The sequence below is a fragment of the Chlamydotis macqueenii genome, chromosome 4 (assembly GCF_036417535.1).
Source record: "Chlamydotis macqueenii isolate bChlMac1 chromosome 4, bChlMac1.mat, whole genome shotgun sequence".
Lineage (NCBI taxonomy): Eukaryota > Metazoa > Chordata > Aves > Otidiformes > Otididae > Chlamydotis > Chlamydotis macqueenii.
Genome location: NC_141559.1, coordinates 13,607,219 through 13,625,220, shown reverse-complemented (window position 1 = coordinate 13,625,220; position 18,002 = coordinate 13,607,219). Strand labels below are relative to the sequence as shown.

Sequence of the window (18,002 nt, the reverse complement as noted above, 5' to 3'; positions counted from 1 at the left end):
AATTTGGTGGCCTTCTATGACGGGGTGACGGCATCGGTGGACAAGGAACGAGCAACTGACATCATCTACCTGGACTCGTGCAAAGCTTTTGACACTGTCCCGCATGACATCCTTCTCTCTAAACTAGAGAGACATGGGTTTGATGGACGGACCACTCGGTGGATAAAGAGTTGGCTGGATGGCCTCACTCAGAAAGTGGTGGTCAACGGCTCAATGTCCATGTGGAGACCGGTCAAGAGTGGCGTCCCTCAGGGGTCCGTGCTGGGCCCGGCCTTGTTCAACATCTTTGTCGGCGATAAGGACAGTGGGATAGAGTGCACCCTCAGCAAGTTTGCCGACGACACCAAGTTGTGTGGTGCCGTCGACATGCTGGAAGGGAGGGATGCCATCCAGAGGGACCTTGACAGGCTGGAGAGGTGGGCCCGTGCCAAACTCATGAAGTTCAACCAGGCCAAGTGCAAGGTCCTGCACCTGGGTCATGGCAATCCCAGGCACAAATACAGGCTGGGCGGGGAATGGATTGAGAGCAGCCCTGTGGAGAAGGACTTGGGAGTGCTGGTGGATGAGAAGCTCAACATGAGCAGGCAATGCGCCCTTGCGGCCCAGAAGGCCAACTGCATCCTGGGCTGCATCAAGAGGAGCGTGGCCAGCAGGTCGAGGGAGGTGATTCTCCCCCTCTACTCTGCCCTGGTGAGACCCCACCTGCAGTACTGTGTCCAGTTCTGGAGCCCCCAGCACAAGAAGGACATGGACCAGTTGGAGAAGGTCCAGAGGAGGGCCACGAAGATGATAAAAGGGGTGGGGCACCTCTCCTATGAGGACAGGCTGAGAGAGTTGGGGCTGTTCAGCCTGCAGAAGAGAAGGCTCCGGGGAGACCTGATAGCGGTCTTCCAGTACCTCAAGGGGGCCTACAAGAAAGATGGGGAAAGGCTGTTTAGTAGGGCCTGTTGCGATAGGACGAGGGGTAATGGTTTTAAAATAGAGGGGGGTAGAAATTAGGAAAAAATTTTTTACGATGCGAGTTATAGAACACTGGAACAGGTTGCCCAGAAAGGTGGTGGAGGCCCCATCTCTGGAAACGTTCAAGGCCAGGCTGGATGAGGCTCTGAGCAACCTGCTCTAGTCAGGGATGTCCCTGCTCCTTGCAGGGGGGTTGGACTAGATGACCTTTGAAGGTCCCTTCCAACCCTAACCATTCTATGATTCTATGATTCTATAAGGAGATCTTGAGAAAAGCTATGCAGGACATCAGCTCCAGGGTGAGAGCCAAGGCCTCTCCTTTGGGCCTTGAGTCCAGGCATCCCACAGGTTTTAAACCAGATGGATAATGCCAAGAGGCGACAGGCTAGATGTTCTGGTCATAAAGGAAAAAATAGGAAAATGTTTTGTGACAGATAAGGGAGAGGCTCTGTGAACGCACAAAGGAAATCCCATGTGGCCCTTTAGCTAAGTAGTAACAGCTACTGAGGGTTTAATTAATCACTTAACTTCTGGTGATCATGGACTTAGACTACAGTTAATAATAGATCCTAACGGGTGACTTCATTTGCTCATGTGCCCCAAATTCACTGAGACGAAGATTATAACCTAACAAAATTGATTTATTGGAGGAAAGTAATTTTCTTTTGATCAACAATAACTGATTTATCAGAAGCTACCTCAACAATGCAGCAAGACAGCTGCAGTACTGAGAGTTCAGGTTGAAGAAAATCAGCATGTGTATGTATGCATGTGTATTGGGTTTGTAGATAAAACTTACATCTTTCAGAACTATACATGTTCACATACTTATACTTAAGTTTCAGATATGATTAGATTTGAATCAGATACACTGTTATGTTAAATAAATACTGATAAATTACTCTTTAGTTTTGTAACATTGATTATCAAACAACAGCTTCATCCTCTGGTAAAATGAGAGACTGTACTTTGTAGAAAAAAATCTGTGTTTATATTTAAACCTGAAAATGAAGTTGATCAACTTGTTTTCTGTGCTGTTCATCAGTAAAAGCATTTAACTTCAGATCTTTAAATAATCATTGTGTGTTGATCTCTATTGTTCACAATATAATGAGTAGAATCTTTACGTCATTTGACATGAGTATACTTGTTAGACTTTTTGTTTCAGGCTGCATTGATACAGATCAAAATTTGTTGCTTAGTTAATGTTAACTTTTATAGGAAAGTCAAATTATTTACCGATGTTTACACTGATTATAGAGGAATTTTTATTTACTTAACAATGAGCTAGAATACTCAACCTTACAATTTTACTGTAGAGAAAAAACTGCAAGCGTTAGAAATGCTTTTATTATAGAAATAACTCCTGCAACGCCCCCAAAAAAGCTTATCAGAATTTGCTGCTTATGTTTAGGTGGAGAACTAAACAGAATTTGGATTATAGCTTTTTAATGCTATATGCCCAACCTAAGGGAACATTTTATTTACAGGTATGTTCACATTATTGTTAAGTAGCCGCAATACATCTGTACTGATTATTAGCTTTGGCAATTTTAATTTGTTTTGAAGACCTCCATAAAACCAGCAATCTATTGTCATTTTCTGTGTATTTTGCCTGTGCTCTTTACAAGCATCCACATATTTCTGGTTTTATATATATCTTGCAGCCAGGTACTATTTGATTAAATCCATCTGTACCTTCCTGTCTTTTGTGAGGTTGAATAACAAGGTAACTGAAGCATGAAACTCTTATTTGATTAGGTTAGGAAAGTCAGAGTTTAATGAGTTTTCACTTGGTGCAGCAAGACAGAATAGCAGTGGTAGGTCCAGGTTATAGCCCAGATCACTGTGAACCAAAAAACCCTTACACATAGGGCAACATACCAGTATAGTGATACTGGAGACAAGGTGAAACTGAAGTTGGTACAGATCCTAAATTCTCCAGAAGATGTAGAGTGTTAGACTTTAAGAAGATCCCCAGGCTTAGGTTTAGCTATCGTTCTAAATTTATGCCAGTTTGCACTCCATAAAGATGATAATTACCACCAGAGATTCCAAAATTTATTGTGACTGTTCAATAACGAAATAGATCCATAAAATCGCATGTAGCTCATAAACGTCAACAGTTTTTTAAAAATCTGGGAACGTTATTTTGCTTAGTTCTTAGTTTTCCTGGGTCTTCTCCTGCTTGAACAGGCCTCAAACTCTGTATCACATCAGTGCATCACAAGGTTCCGAGAAGCAGAAGAGAAGATAGCAAGGGCAGGCATCTCGTAAGATTCTTGTCAGCATTTAATGCAAATACATTTGAGCTGGGCTACTCAAGAGTCTGTGCTCAGTTCTCAAGTTTGGCATAGGCACTCAGAAGATAGGTGGACAAAGAAAAATGTTGTCTTTTGAACAGTAAAGGTTGACTGGAAAATGAAGTATTTTCTTGTGACTTTTGTATATTTTAAGAACGCTACCTAGGTTTACTAAGTGCACTAGAGCATTAAGGCATGAGAAACACGGTGAAGCATGCTGCCAAACACTTAATGTCCCATTCTGTTATAAACTTCTGCAAGCATTCATGTTTGGATGGAAATTACGTATTTTTATTTTTAAAGTAATTTGAGAATATGTGTTTTCTTATCTGGGACATTATATAAGGACTGAACTGTGTTATTCCAAGCAAAGCCTGGATTGTAATGGTCTGGTGGTAGTTATGGTTGCATTCAGAATTTTCTTAGAAAGAAACTACACTTTCCTCATACCGTTAGCTGCTATATCCACTTCTTCATTTGTGTGTCCAATCTGCAGCTGCTTCTGTAGCACAGATGCTGGTCCACCCAGAAAATACTCTGTAGAGTACAGGTGAAAAGGAGGAACACATACTGCTATAAAGTTAGTTATGATCTTCTTCCATTTGGAAGCCTTGTATTAATGGAAAGCATATAACTTTTAAAATCCCTTTCCTCAGCATGGTACAAAGATTTACTTCAGTAATCTTAGGGAAAACTTGAACTAGCTTAGATTTTATTTACTGTTTTGTCAGGAATAGTACCATTTGGGTGACTGATACTAACTTCTGAATTTTGAAAGAAGATAAGCATATGTAATTACTCTTGATGTCTACATGATATCATGAGCCAGGCAAGATCTTAGCTGAATGAAGCTGAATAAACACGTACATGCTCATTCTAGGATACTGCTGAATCAGCATTTAAGCAGGTAGCTTTGTGAAGCCCATTGAAGCTACCGGGATTACACTGTGGATGTACCTTCCTACTGATCAAACATAATCTTTGAAAAAAGACAATAAATCCCATCAGTCATCTAATCTTTTCTGCTTGAAGTATCTCTTCTACTTTGCCTTTTTTTTTTTTTAATCCCTGAACCAGCTACTGCTCCTTGCAGACTTTTTTTTTTGTTAAGTTTGCTTAATCAATAAAAAACTAAGAGAACTCTGAAGTACTTATTTCCACTTTCACTATACTCCTGGAGTCCCCCAGAGCCCCTCGAGACACGTGTAATAATGCCAGAGACAAGATAATGGGATCTTAACGTAGCCATAAAAGCAGGCATTTGAATCCCAAGCTAGTAGTGAGGAGATGCATTTGTTCTTTCTGTCAGTGTAGACTTACTTCATTCTGAAGTGACTAAACATTTCAAATCTGAAAGCATCTTTGAGAACTCAGCAGTTTTTGGGAAGTGTTTTCTATTAGCACTCAGGTGAACCAGAAAAAAAAAAACAACATTAAATAAATCTTTTAGTATCTTCAGTTAAAATCTGTTATAAATGTCAAACTTGGTTAACTGAACTATTGCTATGCTTTTTTCACCTCATTATTTCTTTTTCCTTGTGGAGGCTGAGGGAGCTTTGTGTATTTATATAAACCATCTATGTATATACCGGTAATATGTATTGTACTTATCTGTGCACCACTATTGTAATTTCTCTAGTGTGTTCTCTAATGGTTTTAAGGCCTGAGCAATAGCTCACTGAAGTAATTAGAAGTCTTTGTATAGATTTTTATTTTTTTTCTTCTTCCCCCCTACTAGACTCTAGGTCAAGCCTGTTATTTGGTAGAGTTCCTAAAAAGAATAACTTTAATGAAAGTGCATTATTAGCTGACATTTTCTGTATGCTTGTAGAAAAAAAATATCTTTATAGAATGAACTATTGGATGTTTGTTTTCTGTGGAAAATGAGAGAATAAGATTTTTCAGCTTAACAGTCTTCACATATTCATTGAACGGTGATCCAAAATACAAAATACCCTGGTATGATTTGGAAAGGAAGATGCTTTCCTGTCTGATGCCTACAATTCCATTGTACGCTACCACTTTTTTATTGCACCTTCATTTTTACTTCTCTTAGACAGATAACCTACATAAGAAAAATGAATGGAAACCCATTTATTGTCTGTCATTTAGGAAATTTACATAGCCTTGCTATTGTGCACGTATCTTTTTTCATCCCAATGTGCTGATGAGTGAAGGGAAATTAGCTGCGATCATGTGTTCTGCTGGCCTTCTCATGGGCAGACAGTTCCTCTCTCAAACTTCCTGACCCAGCTGTGTACAGCCACTGCGCAATCTCCCTTGGTAGATAAGAGCATATGAAAAACAAGTGGCTATAAGCTGATGTCAGAAAAATTCAAATTATAATTTGAGTACCACATAGTAAACGTTCAGGATAATAACACATAGTGTATGACTTACTGAAAACGAACCAATACTGAAATCTAAGCAATGGCAGGTCCTCTTCAAGAAGATGTGCTTTAGTTGAACACAAACTACACAGCTCAGTACAGGGTTAAATAAACAACTTTTAATGGCTTGCGCTACACAGGATATCAAACTATGTTCTCTAATATTCACTTTTAACTGTCAGCTTTGGAAAAGACTGTTTCAGACTTCTCACTATGCAAAACTACTTTCGGTCCATAACCACGTTCACACCCACTTTGCATAACCGCCTCTAAATTTTTAATCTGTACTGCTTTTGTATGCTTTCTTCTAGTGTTTCTTGATATGGTGGTCTCACTAGGTTTTTGAGATCCTCCTTTCTCTGCCTTTTGTCCTTTTTTGGGTGCCCCACGATTTCTCTTTAAGGATTCTCTGAAACTCTTTGATTCCTTGCTCTTCTCTCTTTTCATGTAGGTACTGGATAATCCTCTTAGCTTGTTTAATTTTATGCAAGATTTCTTGTAAGTTGATGTCTGGGTTTTTTTTGCTGCTCTCGCCTGCATAACTGTCACCTCAACTCAGTCCCCAGATCTCAGAATCTGTTAATAAGCATTCATCTTGATCAGTTCATCTCCATCTGTCTATTTTTTTGTTATCTTACCGTCAGCAAAAGCTGACAGGGTCAAACTAGATCTCTTAATCTTGTCTTTCAAACTTCATTCTACTTCCTCCTTAGTTCACTGTTTCTCCCCTGCCAGCCCCGCGCTGGTAGTAATGGCCAAATTCAGCTAAAAGCTGTGGGCCTGCTCGCTCCAGCTCTTGCTGCTGACTCTGCGCTGAGTTCCTGCAAAACCAGCAGGAAACAATGCACTTTTTTTTTTTTTTCTCATAGCATTAATTTTCTCCCTGTTTAGCTTTCTGAACCAGATCCCAGCACTGCCAGACAAGCCCCAGGGTCAGTGAAGTACAGCAGTTAGATCAAATTAACAGTATCATTACACTGCACCCCAACAACATTTTCCTGAAGGCTCAGCCTCCTTTTCCTGTGTTTTTCACATCCATACTGAATTCAAACCTTGAATTACTTGCTCCTTAGTTATTTCTGGAATTCATTTATTTCCTTTGTGTCATTACCTCTAAACTCCTTGTTTGGACTCATTATCCTCAGCTTCTGGCTTTTCAGATCCCCCATTCTGCTCTGAAAGCCATGCAAAAATGCAGACAAGGCCTTTCCCATTTCCTTGATGATGTCAGTCTCCTTTTCCACATATCCTTCAGCTGCCTCTACGGCTGTATTCAGTGGCAGCCTGCACAACACCTCAGAAGCTCGATGTATTCCTGTCCTTCAGTGTGCTTTGTCAGAATGTTTCTTTTCTCATGACTAGTATTCCAGAAACAACTTGCTTTCTTCTTGTGTCTCGGTGACCATGTACAGTTCTTCTCCATCACCTTACAGGTGCGACAAAGTCTGCCCAGGCTGCTCTACAGAGCTTTTAACCATCTGCTTTAGACACCTCTCTTTTCAAACAACCTGCTCCCACTGCTTATCGATGATCATACAACTTCAGTACAAACTGCCTACTGTCTTCTTCCTTAACCTTTATCTTTTTGCTTAATGTTTTCTTCTAAGTGACATCCCTTTACAGTCGGGAGTCCTCCTTTCTCAAAAAAGTGATAGGCACTCATGGTGTTATAGTCACTCCTGTAAATAAATATTTAATGAATGATACTGAAGCAGAGATATATGTAGAAGCTAAATAGCAATCCACTGTATTTTGGCACAGCTTCAGTACACACTGTACGGCAGTCATCGCTTACATGTGGCAACATCACCACCTTCTCTGCAAGAAATAAAACCACCACTTGCCTTCTCTTTGTTTTGTTGCCCTTTTTTTTTTTTTCCTCCCAGCTGGAAGATGATATTATAGCCAAACCTGATTATATTCAAAGTATAAAAAACTTTGCTGCTAAACAGTCCCAAGAGTGGATGATTCTTGAGTTCTCCCAGCTTGGATTTATCGGTAAGTATTAAGACCTCAGCAGGGTCAATTGGATTTGGAGCTGTGTAGGTCAAGTAGGTCTCACTTGGAACTGTACTTTGAAGCGTGGAAGGACTCACATATCAAAACTTCCTTGTACTTCAGGAAAGCTCCAACTGAAAGTCTTTTACTTTTTGTGCTCTTTAAAACTGTCGTCTTAACGCAGAGTCTCCTCAGGATAGGATCTAGTAGTTGCATTCCCGTAAGAAGCAAATTGTTCCACCTCAGGGCACTACGTCCCCCTGTAGCATGTAGTCTTTTCAAGAATGAAATCAGAACAATTTATAAAAAACATCTCCTTCCTTTCCTTTGTGGAGCAGAACATGCATCCCATATCATAGGGAAGATTTTTTTCATTATTTTTAGCAGCAAGTTTCTTTTTATATTTTTTCTTTGGTTCTAATATAATTTACTTGAGATAACACCTTGTAAGTATTAGGCCAAACAAAGAAATCTAATGAAATCTGCTTCTAAAAATAGCAACACTTCTGTGTTAATAACACTATGTCTTAATTTAACTATATTCGGTATACTATTGCCAGTAGAATTGCCTGTCTAGCTTTTTGAGGAATTACTCAGGCTTCATTTCATCTGACACACTGATACAGGTGACTGGCAGATTTGGTTTTGGAACTAAGATATAACTGCATGCTTTACTAGTCAACTGGTTGACTATGTGAGAATATCTCTGAGCATGGGATGGAAATCTTTGCAAAACCCCGAAAAGCTGGAGGTTAAGTAACTCTCCAAAGCTGGAGTCTGTGTGAAATCTCCACTAAGTATCAGAATTACATCCATGTGTTTAAGGCTGGAGTAAACATAAAGCTGGTGATTTTTGTACAGCAATAAAAATAACTGAACATGTAACTTCTTGTCTTGCTTTCAGGAAAATTGTTTAAATCAGAAGACTTGCCATTCATAGTGGAATTTTTTCTCATGTTCTATAAAGATAAGCCCATAGACTGGCTTATAGACCACCTGCTCTGGGTTAAAGTGTGCAATCCAGAAAAGGATGCAGTAAGTATGTCTGTGAATTTATAAAGATAAATAATATTCATACAGTCTCAGTGGCAAAATAATTTCTTTTTAAAAAACAGAATAGAAATCTCTCAAACCTGACTGACTTTGGAATTTGTAGGGAAAGATCTGCTGCCAGTCTGCATAGTGTGGCACTGTGTTTGAGCCCCTTAGGGTGTACGGAGAGGGCTGACTCACAGAAATTCAGATTTACGGACCAGAGCTGTCTTGCCTTGCAGAACGCGGACAGGGCATGCTCACATCTATCTGCATCTACTCACGTAGGCAATCCTGCAGCACAAAAGAAAATTTTGAATATGTAAACCTACATGGACTGTCACTTCTTGTAACCTTCTGCTGACCTTCTAATACGAAAGTCAGTAAAGCATAACAATCACGGTTGTTCTGAATTTTGTATACCAATGCCTGCCTTTCAGGAAAGTGTTTTGCTTTAAATTTTTTACTACCTGGGGAAAAAAAAATTACTGCCTGAAAAAAAAAAAGGCAGGGAAACATGTAGATCAAACAAACTAAATTATACTTTTCACTGAAAATGAAAGAAACAGTTGTGTTGAATTGCAAAAGGTGCCATTTCTAGCACTACAGGTGAGCTCAATATTATGTGAAGTATTTATGTCCGTTTGCATTCTTCCTCTCACCAGGATTTGGTGCAGGTCACTACTCACATTCTTCTTGTATAACAGATTGTGCCATGCAGGACTGTCCAGAGTTCCTGCACCTTCTAGGTTTTTAAGTTTCAAGAGTTTTATTTGATTAGTGTGGCCAGTCCCCACTCCAAGTGTTCGCATGTGTTCTTTCCATGTTGGTGAAGAAGGAAGAGACAGACAGGAGCTGTGCAGAGCAGGAGATTGAGGGGAGTGGAACAACCAGGCTCTAAGTTTTGCTGTGTGCCCGAGGTGACTCTCTGCGATAGTGGAAGGTCCCTGGCTTTACACTTAGTGATGCCACTGAGGAGTCTCAGTTCCCACTTCACACAGATAGGAGTAAGCTTTGAAATTCTACTCCATGGGTTAGGCCAGCTCATAGGAGTTAGTGAGCCTCAAATACCTCTAGTTTAGGTTCTTGCCTGCCTGTGATAACAGAATAAAAAAAAAAAGATATTGTTATGTTAACATCACCCATTCCAGATTTAACATGTGCCAACTTCAGTCCAATAGATGAAACATTTTACTTTTATTTTTCAAATGACTGTTCTAGCTTCTAAGACCTGATTCATACCTAAAACGTGTTCCTGAAAGGCAGGCAGGTGGCTGGTGCTCTGGCCAACCCAAAGCAGAGTGGTGTCAGCACGTTTCTAGTGATTTTCACTTCTGCAATTGCAATTTCAATTGCTCTGGGTACCACAAACCTATTGAGAGAAGTCAGTCTCATGCTGCCCTTGGGTGGGCATGACTGGTGGCATGACCTACAGGGTCTATTCATGAGAACGTAAAAAATGGAGGCAAGAAGAAGGACAGAGATCCCACCTGCTCCTCCTCTGCTTGACAGATTAAAGCAGTGGAATTTCCTACAGGCTCCAGAGGAGGCAAGCTGCCAGAAATCCTCATGCTTTCCCCTTTCCAAGCAATGAAAAGTGTCACTAAGTGATCACACGCTATGCCTCACAGGAGCGTCAGCAGGTTCATGGCTTCTATGTGCCATCCTGTGGTGATGGGTGTTTGGCACATGTTTTCAGCCTGGGCTGAGTATTATACCAAGATTCAGCTGCATCTGCTTGCTGAGTTGGAAAAGACAGTTTGTGATGACCAGAGCCATCAGATCTCTGCATGGTTCAGAAACTTCATCACATTTACCTGCTGTGAACCACCATCCAGTTCTGGGGTCCCCAGTACAAGACAGACATGGACCAGTTGGACCGAGTCCAGAGGAGGCCATGCAGATAATCAGAGGGGTGGAGCATCTCTACTATAAGGGCAGGCTGAGAGAGTTGGAGTTATTCAGCCTGGAGAAGAGGCAGCTCTGGGGAGACCTTATAGCAGCCTTCCGCTACCTCAAATGGGCCTACCAGAAAGCTGGGATGGAGAAAGCCCTTTTATCAGGGCCTGTCTTGACAGGACAAGGGGAAACAGTCTTAAACTGGAAGAGGATATATTTAGATTGGATGTAAGGAAGAAATTCTTCACTGTGAGGGTGGTGAGGTACTGGAACAGGTTGCCCAGCGAAGCTGTGGCTGCCTCATCCCTGGAAGTGTTCCAGGCCAGGTTGGATGGGGCTTTGAGTGACCTGGTCCAGTGGAAGGTGTCCCTGCCCAGGACAGGGGAGCTGGAATGGGATGGTCTTTAAGGTCCCTTCCAGTCCAAACCATTCTATGATTCTGTGATCATAAGCAGTGGCATGCACCTGTGAAGGGTAGTAGGGACTAGCAGGCTGCAAAGACTTGAGGAGGAACCTTCTCTCAGTTTCTGCACAGCCAACCCTGCCAGTCCTGTGCAGCTGAATTATTCTCCGCTGCTACCATAAGTAGTTCTTTTGGTAGTGCTGCCATAGCATAAAAGGAGACATGCTAGAGACTGCATCGTTATAGGGGATGAACTGCAAACCCTGGCGGTAGACAGATCACAAATTTATTTTCTTATAATGATTTTTTTTCTAGAAAAAAATACAGTGTGCTTTTAAATGAAACAACTGCCAATAAATCAGTTTGCCTGTATTGTGGTTTTACATTGTTTTGCTGAACATCTGTTATGGACAAACATGAAAATATTTAGTTCTTTTTATAGCATTCCAGGTGGTTTTGAACTTTTAATTAGTACTTATGTGAAAACAATAAATCCCCCATGAGTTTTGTTGTTTAAGCCAGCTGAGTGAAGACTTTATCACGTCTGGCTTTAGAAGGCATTGATATCGTTTATGTAACGTTTCTCTTTGATAGAACTGAAAGCACTTGATTGAAGAGGTAAACACATTATCCTCTCAAATCTAAAGATGTGAGACCTGGGATACAGAGAAGTTAAATGATCTTCCAAACTCAAACAATAATTCTCTGGCAGAACCAAGAGTAGAACCCAGGGAGTCTCATTTTAGCTCTTTGTTCTGTTCTATGCCGTTATGCTTCATTGTGTCTCGTTCATTATTGTAGCATGTTTGCTTTGTTTTATCAAGCTATGATGCTCTATAGATACAGAGCAAAAACTACTTTGAAGAAGTAATTTGCTCTCCTTCAAAAATCAAGAAACTCAGAAATTAGTACCAATTACAGTTACTGAATTCCCTGGTATATGTCATGTCACAAAGTGTACTAAACTGGAAAATCAGGATTGAAATACAGTATCTAAGGGCTTTATGTAATTATAAAATAAAATACATAACTTACAGTATAATATAGTACATTATAAGCCTGTCAAACATAGAAGAAAGAGACAAAATGATAATGATTGAAATGTAACCAGACTCTATCTCAGTAAGGTCATCTGGGTCAAAATAGTTTAATTAGAATAGCATGGCAAAGCCAAGAGTTGAAATGAAATTTGCCAGGAACAGTTTAAAAAATCAATCTGTTTCAGATTTGAGGTCCGCTTTTGTCACTCTGAGGTGTGACTGATGGTATACAGTGCAGAAATCCCTATATTATTGGTGGCTGGGCCTTCAAATCTACATAGCACCACAAGTGGAATTACAAGTTTAGATCTAGAAAGAGTGTATTTAAAATAAGGTGACTGTTAATCTACGGATTACTCATTTAAATATAGATTAAAAACCTGGATCCATACCCTCAACTGCATAGTAAAATTGCCTTATGGAACTTAGTTTGTCTCCCCTTTATTTAAATATAACTTCACTCTCTTTTACTTTCTTGCCAGACACACTGTGATAAGGAAAAGGCGAAGTTACGTATCCGTGCTAAGCCATCTCTCTTTCAGCATATGGGAACTTATTCATCCTTGGCTGGGAAGATACAGAATTTGAAAGTAAGGATAAGAAATTATTGCCATACTTCTAAATTATATGCTTGTGTTTCGACTTGTTTCTCAAATCAGTTTCAAGCATTGCATCTTTGGCATTAGATGGCATTTCCATGTCCAGGGAAATGGTTTACAGATTTGGGGGGAGAATACTGATCTGGCATCTAAGCTGCAGGTGGAGCACACTGCTTCTCCACAAACATCTCTGACTCTCTAATCTAAACTCTTGTACCAGTCATAGTAACATTTCATGGCACACAGGAACCCTCTTCACAGCACAAGGTTTCATGTGCTCTGCACCACATAAACACGAATGGCTATGATGTTTTGTTTTGGCTGAAGAGTCCACGATCCCAATATGAGGCACTATTCAGAAGAAGTAGGACAAAGATGTGGCTATCGTGACGGCCATAGATTTTTAGGGAGATTTTGGAGGCCAAACAGTGGGTCTACCACGTATCTGATAAGGACTAGAGCAATGAAGCACCAGACTTCAAAGACGTCCTGACGGCGATATTTAGACTAGTCGTGAGGTCCAATGACCTCACATCATTGGACATGAGGAATTGCTGTGTTGCATCAGACTGGAGGTTCGTGTAGCCTTTAGCAGAGACCAATATCAGATGTTCCGGCAAAAGGCGTAGTAGACAACTATGAAACAGCCTCCTGTGGAGAAGTTTGGTTTGAAATCTAGGCAACTGACAAATAATCAGTACAGCTTTGTCTGCAAACTGTAACATTGGGTCTCAGTGATTACACTGAAATGAATATTCTATTTCTATTAGATTGTATATTTTTGACACTGAGGTAATTATTTTCTGGAGTAGCTTCCTACAGTAATTCAATATATTGGAGCACTTGTTTTTCACTGTAGGAGAGAAATTACATTTCTTTATATCCAACAGGATAAAGATTTTGGAAAAAATGTGCTACATAAAGCACATAAGAATCCACCTGCAAAAGTGTATACAAGCCTAAGAATATACCAGCAATATACCTTGGAAAAAGTTTATAAAGGAGTAGACTACTTTTGGGCTTCGGCTCCAGTGGCAGGAGACTACATCAACTTCACCTTTTTTAATCCACTGAAAGTTGAAAAGTAAGTATTATATTATTTGGAATATGGAAGCCTACATGTATCCAGTTTGGAAATGACTGAGTCTATTCAAAATCACTAGTGCTCAACTGTGCGCATAAACCATAGCCTCGTTACTGACAAAAAAATCCATTATTTGCTATTTATCTGCTCCCCTTCTTGAATTCCCTTCCTGAAATACATTTCTTCCTTGGTAATTAAAGAGCTTCTTCAATTTGTTTCCTTTTATTTCTTCAATTAAATATTTTAGATTCTCTTGTGGTAATTATCAAAGGAATTTGTTGAGTTTGGCACCAAAAGAAGCAGTCCTGCCTGGTTCATCAAAGCTGCTTCTTCTCTCTCTGTCAGATTGGAGAATAGATCTGAGTTAAAACTAACCTAGCAAGAAATATGGTTCCAGGAGAGTGTCTCTGACACAAATTACTATAATTACCGTATCTCTGTAAAGATATTCAGAGAGAAAGCCCCTTCACACTTTCTCCCAAAACTGGTCACAAAGCTAAGAGACTTCCATTTCTGCAAAAACTGTAGATTTCTCATTTATTTAAAAAAAGAAAAAAATCTAAGAAACCAAGTCTGTATCTCCATCTAGTGAGCTGCACTAAGTGACAGTTGTCATAATAAACACTGGTGTTCTGTGATCAACACTGTTAATTAATTGCTTTATGCTTTGGGAAACTGGGGTAGCCTATATTTTTGCATTTTCCTGTTACTGAGAAGCTGTACTGGATGAAGCAACTTACATATGGTATTGCCTAAAGGCTGGTCCCAGCCCCATCACACTGCTAATGTGTAAAAATGTAGAGTTTAATCCTATAATATCTGGTGGTCTTCTTAGGTCTTAATTGTTTGGTATCAGAGGAGGGAGGCCAATGCTTTAAATTTCCCTACCTCTTTTTGAATCTAAAAACCTAAGAACTTTAATGCCAGAAATGTAAAACCAAAGGAGGATTCTCTTGGCACGAAGCGTATGGTCTAGGAGAAACAGGGAGTTTTGCTGCCATTGCATTCCCGAAGCCCATCTCGCCTCAGACTTAGGAGGATAGGAACAGAGCAGAGGGCAGCTCTTCCTTTGCCATTTACACCTGGAAAGTTAATTTATTTGAAACTTGAGCACTGAAAAGGCAGAACACTTGCATTCGTGGTTCCAGAGAAAGATGGTTTTAATGTTTGTTCTGTTTAAAATAAAAAGCCTCTAGTATGGTTTGGTCAGACATTGGGAAGTTTCACTGCCTATTTCTGTTCTCTATAGCCCACAACTGATTAAAGAAAAGGTATTTGAAACTTCCCTTCAAAACTGGAAAGAATTACTTCCCTAGAACTTTTCTGAAGTATAAAATACCTGGAAATAATATCCTTTTATCATCAGGTACTTCTTCAGAAGTGGAAACGTGGAGCACCCTGGTGATAAACTCTTTAACACTACTGTGGAAGTGTTGCCAGCTGATGTAAGTCTCTCATTTCCAACTCTAATTCACAGTGCTATTTCATCTTCATAATGATGTTCAGCATAACATGTCATGCCCTAGAAAATATTTCTGGAGATTTTATTATTTTATTTTTTACAGGAAATGCTAAGAAAAGAACTGATTGACAATGGAAGTAAATTTAACTACCCAGCAACCAAAGACGGATATTTAAAAATAGGTAAATTGTTTATTGTCACTTCAAAACCAAAAATTTTGTTCTTACATATAAAATGTTTCTGCATTTGAGAATTTCATTAACTCTGTAATAAATACAACATTCCAAGGTGAACTAGTAAGGAAAAAGAAACCCTTTGCACTGATGCATATTATAATATATATGATGTTTGACTGATGAATATCCCGTTTTGTTTTAAATAATGAAGAACCCTACCAGCAGTGGCAGCATTATGGCAGCATTAACCTGTGCTCCAACCTGAAATGAAGAGGTAGCATAACGCAATGCACCATCCCCTTTTTTCCCCCACACCTGCTTCCCCTTCTTCCTTCCTCAGGGTGATGTGTGACGTCTCTTCTATGAGAACAAAAAATGGACAATGGGGAGATCGGCTTTGCTTGCTACTTTCTTCTGTCCCTTCCACCACATAATTGCTCTTTTCTCACAGTGAACCACTTTCACCTCACCAAGGCTTCTTGTTTGCTTTGATTTGCACCTCTCTCCCACCTCCTTGTGGCTGTTTTGCTCTAATTAAAGATCCAAACCAAAACGCTGTCAGCTCACAGTTGCGCATGCAAGTTGATGGGAAATGCGTATCATACATGGGATGAGTGTTTTTCCTTTATCACAGTCACTTTATGCCAGTTTAACAAGGTCCATTAAAAAGCATGAACTAGTGAAGAAATTGGTCCTTGATTCCTGATACATCTTTTAAAAAATAATCATACTTCTCAGAAAAGCTCTTTTAGATTATTTAACATAACAGTTCGTGTCATGTGTATATGGTCACTACTAACATATTTAAATTTTGGTTTTTGGCATTTGTAGCTATAGGTTCTTTATTTTCTTGAATTGTTCTCCAGCTTCTAGTTGCTGTAACTGAAGGAATGAGTCCTTCTTCTTGTTTATAGCTTTATCTTTCGGTTGTTACTATTTGACCTTTCCCAAAAGGTTTTTTCCCTGATGTTGTATCACTGGAGTTAATTTATAATTTGTAATTTAGAGCTTTTGAGTAAGTTCACTTGGAAACACACTTCATTGTAATATATGTTGGTACAGGTCTTGTTTTATTTTCTATTTAGGGGCTTTTGAAAATGGAATTGCAGAAGGCAGTATCAATCAGTCAATAGGAAAAATACAGGCTGTTCGTTTATCAGTCAATTCTGATTCTCCTGTATGGGCAATACTTAGCGAGGTAAGCATGTTAACAAAAGCATTTTAATTAAAGCTTTATTAAATGAGGTTCAGTTCCTCCTACCATATAGTATTGATGATCGTTAATTTTTATTTAATTTTGAATGGGTTCTTTGTGGGAAAACTCACACAAGTGGAGAATTATGTTAATTATTCAGCAGAGGAGTTACATTTACTTCATACAAAAAGTGCTGGAAATGGTCAAATGGGATGGTTCTCCAGTTCTGCAGCACTGTAAGTATAGCCACTAGAATTTGGGTCATGATAAACAAACCAACCAAAGGAGACAGGGAGAGTTTTCTAGCTTTTTTTCAGTCACCATCTTGGATATAAATCATAACAGGCAAATATTTTCAGATGAACATGTGATTTTTTTTATTCTTCAAGTTCCTCCCAAGTGTCTGAATGTGTATGAACCCATAAATAGAAAATATTCAGCATAAGGCACTGAAGAGAATTACTATAGCCTTAAACTATAGCCATAGTTGGAAGAAGGGAAAAGCTAATGTCTTAGGCAATGCTTCTGCAGATTTTAGAAAATAGTATTTTTTTTTGTTTTTTTTCAGGTACTTATCAAGACATCTGAAAACTGAAAAAAACCCCACATTTTTGACATGCGGCTTGTTACAGATTGTTTGAAAACTCATCTAACAGCAACAAAAAAACTGGCTGGGTGAAAAAAAAAAAAATCCAAACCCATTTAATTCTTAATACTGTGTATTAGGAACAAGTTGAGATAACTATTAAATCTCTATTTAAAGAATATTAAAAGCTATAAAGAACCTGATTATGTTAGTAATTTTGATAAAGTGTTTTCGAGCAAGGTGTCATAAATAAAAACCTCACCTTAGCTTGGCAACATTCAATATATATTACTATAAAAAACTGATAAGGCATTACAGGCTGTCTCAGGGACTAAAGCATTAAAATACAGTAAGTTTCACCAGAATTAAAAATATGGACATTTTTGAAAAATACTAAGGACACCGTTTTCAGCTCCGCTAAGAATACTGGTCAATTTTGGAGGGAAAGTAGAATGGAAGGAAAAGTTGTCAATATTAATTGCAGGTGTTTAGAGCAGTCCACAGAGGTAGGAACAACGTAACAATATGAAAAGGGATCTCAAACTTAACAGAAGAAGTGCATTTGAGCCTTAATGTAGCATAAGTTATGCTTAATATTTTTTTAAATGGGAACTTCCTACAAGTTACCATTGGAATAACTTGAAACTTAAACAGATATTGTTTGGAGGACTGTAAAACTTTTCAGTGAATTGTGCATTGAATTAACTACAGGCAATAATAAGGATATTATGTGAAACTATATTTTTGTAGAAAGAAAACCTATTTAAATAAAGTTTTTGATCCTATAATTTGATAATTAGTTTGTACTGATACTTAAATCCTGGTCACAAGGCAACATTCAATATAAATTTGAAAATAAAAGGAAAACCAAAGTA

At 39.0% G+C, this 18,002-nt stretch overlaps 1 protein-coding gene across 6 annotated transcripts in view; it reads left to right on the top strand.

The window, feature by feature from the left end:
- MGAT4D (MGAT4 family member D) overlaps positions 1-18,002 on the top strand; it is a 40,240-nt gene extending 22,238 nt beyond the window's left edge. For 4 of the 6 annotated variants that reach the window (XM_086747849.1, XM_086747843.1, XM_086747848.1 and 1 more), the window contains 9 exons: positions 2,375-2,450; positions 7,540-7,651; positions 8,556-8,686; positions 12,508-12,615; positions 13,515-13,708; positions 15,075-15,153; positions 15,274-15,352; positions 16,432-16,544; positions 17,110-18,002. In XM_086747849.1, coding sequence (XP_086603975.1) covers positions 2,375-2,450; positions 7,540-7,651; positions 8,556-8,686; positions 12,508-12,615; positions 13,515-13,708; positions 15,075-15,153; positions 15,274-15,352; positions 16,432-16,544; positions 17,110-17,136 — 919 coding nt within the window. In that variant the 3' untranslated portion in view covers positions 17,137-18,002. The remainder of the gene's footprint in view (positions 1-2,374; positions 2,451-7,539; positions 7,652-8,555; positions 8,687-12,507; positions 12,616-13,514; positions 13,709-15,074; positions 15,154-15,273; positions 15,353-16,431; positions 16,545-17,109) is intronic. The other 2 variants (XM_086747844.1, XM_086747847.1) reach the window with 2 other exon arrangements.